The sequence below is a fragment of the Triticum urartu genome, chromosome 5A, assembly GCF_056163025.1.
Source record: "Triticum urartu cultivar PI428250 chromosome 5A, HENAU_Tu73, whole genome shotgun sequence".
NCBI classification, from domain to species: Eukaryota; Viridiplantae; Streptophyta; class Magnoliopsida; order Poales; family Poaceae; genus Triticum; species Triticum urartu.
In genome coordinates, this window is record NC_141877.1 from 643,003,787 (window position 1) to 643,014,830 (window position 11,044).

Consider the following 11,044-nt stretch of genomic DNA (forward strand, 5'->3'; position numbering starts at 1 on the left):
TTGTAAACTTGGTCATTATCAGGTACATTGCAACATTTCCTAGAATAAGCAGTCAGAAACTTTGCTAAGACAACAAGAATAGTCACAGTTTGAACATTATTAAGACAACAAGTGCAACATAGAGGATCAAGTTCAACATTGCTAAGACGTCAACTCCAAGTTCAACATAACTAAGACATACAAAGAGGATCAAGTACAACATAGAGCTACCACAACTCCAAGTTCACCGACATAACAACTCCAAGTTCGCCGACATTACAAATAAAGGACTATGGCTGGTTCCTAAGAAGAGCTAGTTCCTTGAGCGCTTTTTGGCTGCTCCCCCCCTCTTGCTGGCTAACTTCTTCACCTTCCTAGGAAGAGGAACACACTCCCGCTCCGGTTCCGGTTCCTCCACGTCATCGACATCGTCATCCAAATAGTCATCCAAAGCCGCCATCCGTGAGGTGCCGACCGTCCTTTTGCCTCTTTCGGTGAAGTCTTAAGGTGTGTACTTGTTGATTCCCTTCCTAGGCTTTAGCATGTATGCAGACCTAACCTGGTACGTCCCCAAGGTCATATCATCATCAACAACCTATGCATCAACAAAAGATATGGAAAGACCGTGTGTGAGGATATAGTTAGCAATGCATCAACATTTGGATATATATGCTCATGCCATACCTCTTGGGTGACCACACCCACATCCTCATCCTCCAAATGATCACCATGGCTCTGGCCCGAAGCGGGATCTGATGGTGTCGCCGACCTAGACCGTTCTGGTGATACATACTCGGGGTCACGACAACCAAAAAGGTTTGATAGCCGCCTTAACTTTTGGCCCTGGCGCTGCAACATATACAAGTGAATGAGACATCGAACGTAGCAACACATGTTAAGTGCTAGTTTGAAGGAGATGTGAACCTTGATGAATGCTCGAAGTGCACCTTCTCCATCGCTTTTGCCAGCCGGGGTTGTTTCAAGAATAGTCTCGGTCTCATCAGCTGCTTTCTTGATCTGGGCACGCTATGAACAGAAATGGTATTAACGTGTTAGGCAAGCGAAGATGTGAATAGTGTGAATGAAAAGCAAAGAGGGCAAATACCACAAAGTTCATCATTGGAGCTGAAGGGATCACTGAGTTGCCTTTCCTGACTAATGCGTTGTACTGGTGTTGGGCTACCTCATCAAAAACAGTGGGTTCTTCCAAAATCTCCTCAGCATACGCCGGCTTGCATACCTCCACACGGGTACTTGCAAGAAACCATGTGAGATAGTTGTTGAATGCTACAGGGCAGTGCTCACGAAGCTGGACTCCTTTTCCAGCCCTAGCTTGCTCCACACTAAGCGCAAACTGTACGACATACTTTCTGTGATGCTTGGCCCAATCCTTAATCTTCCGCCGCCTTTTCCTATCCAACCTGCAAGTTAGAAACATAATATTAGTAGCATCGAAACCGCCGAGAAGCTGCTAAGTACTCAAGGTTAATTATATCTTACGCGTGTAGCAACTTGTCCGTGTCCTCCCACTCCGGCGGATGTGCCTGGAACAAACCAAACTGACGGCGCACTCGATGTGGGAGGTGAAGCTCAACCGCCCAATTGCATATGAGTGGGCACCACATACGCCAGAGATCCCTATCCCTAGTGCACATCGGATTCAGCCTGAACTCTAAAGGGTTACCAAAACTATCTCCTATTCCATACGGCTCCCATATCACCTGCAAAATGGGATAGAATGCAAAATTGATATCGACTTGCAATAGAAGCATCATAATCACTTATGCCATGTCAATTCACCTGCTCAGGCGTGATCGCGTAAAGCTCGCTCTGGTACAACTTGTACATGACCGAGGGATCATCTGTCGTCTCATTTATCACATCCCACTTGTAAGCCCAAGTGGGTAGCCTGTTGGGGAACGTAGCAGAAATTCAAAATTTTCCTACGCATCACCAAGATCAATCTATGGAGTCATCTAGCAATGAGGGAGGAGTGGATCTACATACCCTTGTAGATCGCGCGCGGCAGCGTTCAAGAGAACGGGGTTGATGGAGTCGTACTCGTCGTGATCCAAATCACCGATGATCCTAGCGCTGAACGGACGGCACCTCCGCGTTCAACACACGTACGGAGCAGCGACGTCTCCTCCTTCTTGATCCAGCAAGGGGGAAGGAGAGGTTGATAGAGATCCAGCAGCACGACGGCGTGGTGGTGGAAGTAGCGGGATTCCAACAGGGCTTCGCCAAGCGCTGCGGGAGGAGGGAGATGTGTCATGGGAGGGAGAGGGAGGCGCCAGGGCTTAGGTATGGTTGCCCTCCCTTCCCCCCACTATATATAGGCCCAAGGGAGAGGGGGAGAGCGCAGCCTTGCCCCTTCCTCCAAGGAAGGGTGCGGCCAAGGGGGGGAGGAGTCCATCCTCCCCAAGGCACCTCGGAGGTGCCTTCGCCTTTTAGGACTCTCCCCTCCTCTTGTCCCTTTGGCGCATGGGCCTCTTGGGGCTGGTGCCCTTGGCCCATATAGGCCAAGGCGCACCCCCTACAGCCCATGTGGCCCCCCGGGGCAGGTGGCCCCACCCGGTGGACCCCCGGGACCCTTCCGGTGGTCCCGGTACAATACCGGTGACCCCGAAACTTGTCCCGATGGCCGAAATAGCACTTCCTATATATAATTCTTTACCTCCGGACCATTCCGGAACTCCTCGTGACATCCGGGATCTCATCCGGGACTCCGAACAACTTTCAGGTTACCGCATACTAATATCTCTATAACCCTAGCATCACCGAACCTTAAGTGTGTAGACCCTACGGGTTCGGGAGACATGCAGACATGACCGAGATGACTCTCCGGTCAATAACCAACAGCGGGATCTGGATACCCATGTTGGCTCCCACATGTTCCACGATGATCTCATCGGATGAACCACGATGTCAAGGACTTAATCAATCCCGTATACAATTCCCTTTGTCTAGCGGTACGATACTTGCCCGAGATTCGATCGTCGGTATCCCGATACCTTGTTCAATATCGTTACCGGCAAGTCTCTTTACTCGTTTCGTAACACATCATCCCGTGATCAACTCCTTGATCACATTGTGCACATTATGATGATGTCCTACCGAGTGGGCCCAGAGACACCTCTCCGTCACACGGAGTGACAAATCCCAGTCTCGATTCGTGCCAACCCAACAGACACTTTCGGAGATACCCATAGTGTACCTTTATAGCCACCCAGTTACGTTGTGACGTTTGGCACACCCAAAGCACTCCTACGGTATCCGGAAGTTGCACAATCTCATGGTCTAAGGAAATGATACTTGACATTAGAAAAGCTTTAGCATACGAACTACACGATCTAGTGCTATGCTTAGGATTGGGTCTTGTCCATCACATCATTCTCCTAATGATGTGATCCCGTTATCAATGACATCCAATGTCCATGATCAGGAAACCGTAACCATCTATTGATCAACGAGCCAGTCAACTAGAGGCTTACTAGGGACATGGTGTTGTCTATGTATCCACACATGTATCTGAGTTTCCTATCAATACAATTCTAGCATGGATAATAAACGATTATCATGAACAAGGAAATATAATAATAATCAATTTATTATTGCCTCTAGGGCATATTTCCAACAGTCTCCCACTTGCACTAGAGTTAATAATCTAGTTCACATCGCCATGTGATTAACACTCAAGGTCACATCCCCATGTGACTAACACCCAAAGAGTTTACTAGAGTCAATAATCTAGTTCACATTACCATGTGATTAACACTCGATGAGTTCTGGGTTTGATCATGTTATGCTTGTGAGAGATGTTATAGTCAACGGGTCTGAATCTTTCAGATCCGTATGTACTTCGCAAATCTCTATGTCATCTTGTAGATGCAGCTACTACGCTATATTTGGAGCCATTTCAAATAACTGTTCTACATGGAGCTATTCTAAATTGTTGCTCCATTATAAGTATCCGGTATCTCTACTCAGAGCTATCCGGATAGGTGTTAAGCTTGCATCGACGTAACTCTTTACGTCGAACTCTTTATCACCTCCATAACCGAGAAACATATCCTTATTCCTCTAAGGATAATTTAGACCGCTATCTGGTGATCTACTCCTAGATTACCTTTGTACCCTCTTGCCAGATATGTGGCAAGGCACACATCAGGTGCGGTACTCAGCATGGCATACTGTAGAGCCTATGTCTTAAGCATAGGGGACGACCTTCGTCCTTTCTCTCTATTCTGCCATGGTCGAGCTTTAAGTCTTAACTTCATACCTTACAACTCAGGCAAGAACTCCTTCTTTGACTGATCCATCTTGAACACCTTCAAGATTATGTCAAGGTATGTGCTCATTTGAAAGTACCATTAAGCGTTTTGATCTATCCTTATAGATCTTGATGCTCAACGTTCAAGTAGCTTAATCCAGGCTTTCCATTAAAAAACACTTTTCAAATAACTCTGCATGCTTTCTAGAAATTCTACATCATTTCCGATCAACAACATGTTAACAACACATACTCATCGGAAATTTTATAGTGCTCCCACTCACTTCTTTGGAAATACAAGTTTCTCATAAACTTTGTATAAACCCAAAATCTTTGATCATCTCATCAAAGCATACATTCCAACTCCGAGATGCTTACTCCAGTCCTTAGAAGGACTGCTGGAGCTTTGCATACTTATTAGCATCTTTCAGGATTGACAAAACCTTCCGGTTGTATCACATACAGCCTTCCCTCAAGAAAATCGTCGAGGAAACAATGTTTTGACATCCTATCTGCAAGATTTCATAAATAATGCAGTAATCGCTAATATAATTCCAACAGACTCTTAGCATCGCTACGAGTGAGAAAGTCTCATCATAGTCAACTCCTTGAACTTGTCGGAAAAAATCTTAACGACAAGTCGAGCTTTCTTAATGGTGATACTTACCGTCATTGTACGTCTTCCTTTTAAAATCCATCTGTACTCAACAGCCTTACGACCATCGAGCCGTTCTGCCAAAGTCTACACTTTGTTTTCATACATGGATCCTCTCTCGGATTTTATGGCCTCGAGCCATTTATCGGAATCTGGGCCCACCATCGCTTCTCCATAGCTCGTAGGTTCATTGTTGTCTAGCAACATGACTTCCAAGACAGGATCACGTACCACTCTGAAGTAGTACGCATCCTTGTCATCCCACGAGGTTTGGTAGTGACTTGATCTGAAGTTTCATGATCGCTATCATAAGCTTCCACTTCAATTGGTGTAGGTGCCACAGGAACAACTTCCTGTGCCCTGCCACATACTAGTTGAAGAGACGGTTCAATAACCTCATCAAGTCTCCACCATCCTCCCACTCAATTCTTTCGAGAGAAACTTTTCCTCGAGAAAGGACCCGATTCTAGAAACAATCCCTTATTGCTTTCGGATCTGAGACAGGAGGTATACCCAATTGTTTTAGGTGTCCTATGAAGATGCATTTATCCGCTTTGGGTTCGAGCTTATCAGCCTGAAACTTTTTTCACATAAGCGTCGCAGCCCCAAACTTTTAAGAAGTGACAGCTTAGGTTTCTCTAAACCATAGTTCATACGGTGTCATTTCATCGGAATTACGTGGTGCCCTATTAAAGTGAATATGGTTGTCTCTAATGCCTAACCCATAAACTATCGTGGTAATTCGATAAGAGACATCATGGTATGCATCATATCCAATAAGGTGCAGTTATGATGTTCGGACACACCATCACACTATGGTGTTCCAGGCTGTATTAGTTGCGAAATAATTTTCACAATGTCTCAATTCTGTGCCAAACTCGTAATTCAGATATTCATCTCTATGATCATATCATAGATCTTTTATCCTCTTGTCACGACGATCTTTCAACTTCACCCTGAAATTACTTGAACCTTTCAATAATTCAGACTCGTGATTCATCAAGTAAATATACTCAACATCTACTCAAATCATCTGTGAAGTAAGAACATAACGATATCCACCACATGCCTTAGCACTCATTGGACTACACACATCAAAATGTATTACTTCTAACAAGTTGCTTTCTAGTTCCATTTTACTGAAAACGAGGCTTTCAGTCATCTTGCCCATGTGGTATGATTTGCATGTCTCAAGTGATTCAAAATCAAGTGAGTCCAAACGGTCTATTTGCATGGAGTTTCTTCATGCATATACACCAATAGACATGGTTCGCATGCCTCAAACTTTTCAAAACGTGTGAGCCCAAAGATCCATCAACATGGAGCTTCTTCATGCGTTTTATACCGATATGACTTACGTGGCAGTGCCACAAGTAGGTGGTACTATCATTACTATCTTTTGGCATAAACATGTGTATCGCTACGATCGAGATTCAATGAACCATTCATTTTAGGTGCAAGACCATTGAAGGTATTATTCAAATAAATAGAGTAACCATTATTCTCCTTAAATGAATAACCGTATTGCGATAGACATAATCCAATCATGTCTATGCTCAACGCAAACACCAATCTCGATGGTAGAGGGAGCGTGCAATGCTTGATCATATCAACATTGGAAACACTTCCAACACATATCGTCAGCTCACCTTTAGCTAGTCTCCGTTTATTCCGTAGCTTTTATTTCGAGTTACTAACACTTAGCAACCGAACCGGTATCTAATACCCTGGTGCTACTAGGAGTACTAGTAAAGTACACACTAACACAATGTATATCCAATATACTTCTATCGACTTTGCCAGCCTTCTCATCTACCAAGTATCTAGGGTAATTCTGCTCCAGTGGCTGTTCCCCTTATTACAGAAGCACTTAGTCTCGAGTTTGGGTTCAACCTTGGGTTTCTTCACTAGAGCAGCAGCTGAATTGCCGTTTCATGAAGTATCCCTTCTTGCCCTTGCCCTTCTTGAAACTAGTGGTTTCACCAACCATCAACAATTGATGCTCCTTCTTGATTTCTACTTTTGTGGTGTCAAACATCGCGAATATCTCAAGGATCATCATATATGTCCCTGATATATTATAGTTCATCACAAAGCTCTAGCAGCTTGGTGGTAATGACTTCGGAGAACTATCACCATTTCATTTGGAAGATAAACTCCCACTTGATTCAAGCGATTGTTGTATTCAGACAATCTGAGCACAAGCTCAACAATTGAGCTTTTCTCCCTTAGTTTGCAGGCTAAGAAAATCGTCGGAGGTCTTATACCTCTTGACGTGGGCACGAGCCTGAAATCCCAATTTCAGCTCTCGAAACATCTCATATGTTTCGCGACGTTTCAAAACGTCTTCGGTGCCTCAACTCTAAGCCGTTTAACTGAACTATCACGTAGTTATCAAAATGTGTATGTCAGATGTTCGCAACATCCACAGACGACGTTCGAGGTTCAGCATACTGAGCGGTGCATTAAGGACATAAGCCTTCTATGAAGCAATGAGGACAATCCTCAGTTTATGGACCTAGTCCGCATAATTGCTACTACCAACTTTCAACTAAATTTTCTCTAGGAACATATCTAAACAGTGGAATTAAGGCGCGAGCTACGACATAATTTGCGAAGACCTTTTGACTATGTTCAGGATAAATAAGTTCATCTTATGAACTCCCACTCAGATAGACATCCCTCCAGTCATCTAAGTGATTACATGATCCGAGTCAACTAGGCCGTGTCCGATCATCACGTGAGACGGACTAGTCAACATCGGTGAACATCTTCTGTTGATCGTATCTACCATACGACTCATGCTCGACCTTTCGGTCTTCTGTGTTCCGAGGCCATGTCTGTACACATGCTAGGCTCGTCAAGTCAACCTAAGTGTTTTGCGTGTGTAAATCTGTCTTACACCCGTTGTATGTGAACGTTAGAATCTATCACACCCGATCATCACGTGGTGCTTCGAAACAACGAACTGTCGCAACGGTGCACAGTTAGGGGGAACACTTTCTTGAAATTATTATGAGGGATCATCTTATTTACTACCGTCGTTCTAAGTAAACAAGATGCAAAAACATGATAAACATCACATGCAATCAAATAATAGTGACATGATATGGCCAATATCATATAGCTCCTTTGATCTCCATCTTGGGGCTCCATGATCATCTTGTCACCGGCATGACACCATGATCTCCATCATCATGATCTCCATCATCGTGTCTTCATGAAGTTGTCTCGTCAACTATTACTTCTACTACTACAGCTAACGGTTAGCAATAAAGTAAAGTAATTACATGACGTTTATGTTGACACGCAGGTCATAAATAAATTAAGACAACTCCTATGGCTCCTGCCGGTTGTCATACTCATCGACATGCAAGTCGTGATTCCTATTACAAGAACATGATCAATCTCATACATCACATATATCATTCATCACATCCTTTTGGCCATATCACATCACATAGCATACCCTGCAAAAACAAGTTAGACGTCCTCTAATTGTTGTTTGCATGTATTACGTGGCTGCTATGGGTTTCTAGCAAGAACGTTTCTTACCTACGCAAAGATCACAACGTGATATGCCAATTGCTATTTACCCTTCATAAGGACCCTTTTCATCGAATCTGATCCGACTAAAGTGGGAGAGACAGACACCCGCTAGCCACCTTATGCAACTAGTGCATGTCAGTCGGTGGAACCAGTCTCACGTAAGAGTACGTGTAAGGTCGGTCCGGGCCGCTTCATCCCACAATGCCACCGAATCAAGATTGGACTAGTAACGGTAAGCATATTGCACAAAATCAACGCCCACAACTACTTTGTGTTCTACTCATGCATAGAAACTACGCATAGACCTAGCTCATGATGCCACTGTTGGGGAACGTAGCAGAAATTCAAAATTTTCCTACGCATCACCAAGATCAATCTATGGAGTCATATAGCAACGAGGGAGGAGTGGATCTACATACCCTTGTAGATCGCGCGCGGAAGCGTTCAAGAGAACGGGGTTGATGGAGTCGTACTCGTCGTGATCCAAATCACCGATGGTCCTAGCGCCGACCGGACGGCACCTCCGCGTTCAACACACGTACGGAGCAGCGACGTATCCTCCTTCTTGATCCAGCAAGGGGGAAGGAGAGGTTGATAGAGATCTAGCAGCACGACGGCGTGGTGGTGGAAGTAGCGGGATTCCAACAGGGCTTCGCCAAGCGCTGCGGGAGGAGGGAGATGTGTCATGGGAGGGAGAGGGAGGCGCCAGGGCTTAGGTATGGTTGCCCTCCCTTCCCCCCACTATATATAGGGCCAAGGGAGAGGGGGAGGGTGCAGCCTTGCCCCTTCCTCCAAGGAAGGGTGCGGCCAAGGGGGGGAGGAGTCCATCCTCCCCAAGGCACCTCGGAGGTGCCTTCCCCTTTTAGGATTCTCCCCTCCTCTTGTCCCTTTGGCGCATGGGCCTCTTGGGGCTGGTGCCCTTGGCCCATATAGGCCAAGGCGCACCCCCTACAGCCCATGTGCCCCCCCGGGGCAGGTGGCCCCACCCGGTGGACCCCCGGGACCCTTCCGGTGGTCCTGGTACAATACCGGTGACCCCGAAACTTGTCCCGATGGCCGAAATAGCACTTCCTATATATAATTCTTTACCTCCAGACCATTCCGGAACTCCTCGTGAAGTCCGGGATCTCATCCGGGACTCCGAACAAATTTCGGGTTACCGCATACTAATATCTCTATAACCCTAGCGTCACCGAACCTTAAGTGTGTAGACCCTACGAGTTCGGGAGACATGCAGACATGACCGAGATGACTCTCCGGTCAATAACCAACAGCGGGATCTGGATACCCATGTTGGCTCCCACATGTTCCACGATGATATCATCGGATGAACCACGATGTCAAGGACTTAATCAATCCCGTATACAATTCCCTTTGTCTAGCGGTATGATACTTGCCCGAGATTCGATCGTCGGTATCCCGATACCTTGTTCAATCTCGTTACCGGCAAGTCTCCTTACTCGTTTCGTAACACATCATCCCGTGATCAACTCCTTGATCACATTGTGCACATTATGATGATGTCCTATCGAGTGGGCCCAGAGACACTTCTCCGTCACACGGAGTGACAAATCCCAGTCTCGATTCGTGCCAACCCAACAGACACTTTCGGAGATACCCGTAGTGTACCTTTATAGCCACCCAGTTACGTTGTGACGTTTGGCACACCCAAAGCAGTCCTACGGTATCCGGGAGTTGCACAATCTCATGGTCTAAGGAAATGATACTTGACATTAGAAAAGCTTTAGCATACGAACTACACGATCTAGTGCTATGCTTAGGATTGGGTCTTGTCCATCACATCATTCTCCTAATGATGTGATCCCGTTATCAATGACATCCAATGTCCATGGTCAGGAAACCGTAACCATCTATTGATCAACGAGCCAGTCAACTAGAGGCTTACTAGGGACATGGTGTTGTCTATGTATCCACACATGTATCTGAGTTTCCTATCAATACAATTCTAGCATGGATAATAAACGATTATCATGAACAAGGAAATATAATAATAATCAATTTATTATTGCCTCTAGGGCATATTTCCAACATAGCCGTAGTAGGTCGCCTTTGTCGTCCCAATCATCGTACTTCACCTTCTTCGGACGTCCAACCGGCAAACGCTCCCAGCTCCATATGGAAAGTGCGAGCAAACAACCACCAATACCTCTAGATGACCTACAACAGGCTTCGTCCAACTGCACATAAAAGAGAACATGGTTCAATTAAGAGCAAGATCGCATTCATAATGTAGCAATGAAGTGAAAAAGAAACAACTTCATAGCTGTCTATACAAGTAAGCCAGTGTCGCTGAACCCCAACTCCATTTGCTATCGAAGACGGTCAACGCCTTCAGCCACATCCATGGAGCATTCTTGCCTGTGCCATCAGCAAACATAGTCTTGGATATCACATACCACATGTAGACACGATCATATGTCTTGACCGTGTCCTCATCACCTTTCGGTGGGCAAGTACCAAAGTGCTCAGTAATCCACGTGAAAGTAGCACCGGCTGCGACTCTTTCCTTCTTCTTGTTTTCTGCTGCTGGTTCCGGAGGCTCCGGAGGAACCATACCGATAAGGGCA

At 45.5% G+C, this 11,044-nt stretch overlaps 1 protein-coding gene across 1 annotated transcript; it reads right to left on the reverse strand.

Annotated features, from left to right (window-relative positions):
• Positions 1-449: 449 nt before the first annotated feature.
• On the reverse strand, positions 450-1,751 carry LOC125526937 (uncharacterized). The gene is made up of 5 exons (XM_087522204.1): positions 1,480-1,751; positions 1,085-1,400; positions 904-1,005; positions 664-828; positions 450-574 (listed from the first exon to the last, which is right to left on the reverse strand). The coding sequence occupies exons 1-5, from the start codon at positions 1,749-1,751 to the stop codon at positions 482-484; spliced, it is 948 nt and encodes a 315-aa protein (XP_087378330.1). The 3' UTR covers positions 450-481.
• Positions 1,752-11,044: the final 9,293 nt, after the last annotated feature.

What these genes read in the sequence shown, in the direction of transcription:
- LOC125526937 (XM_087522204.1), bottom strand. Translation starts at nt 1,751, where the DNA reads ATGCTTCTATTGCAAGTCGATATCAATTTTGCATTCTATCCCATTTTG. An exon ending in CACTTCGAGCATTCATCAAG is followed by an intron (nt 829 to 903) that starts GTTCACATCTCC and finishes TATATGTTGCAG; the next exon opens with CGCCAGGGCCAAAAGTTAAG. An exon ending in TGGGTGTGGTCACCCAAGAG is followed by an intron (nt 575 to 663) that starts GTATGGCATGAG and finishes GTTGATGCATAG; the next exon opens with GTTGTTGATGATGATATGAC.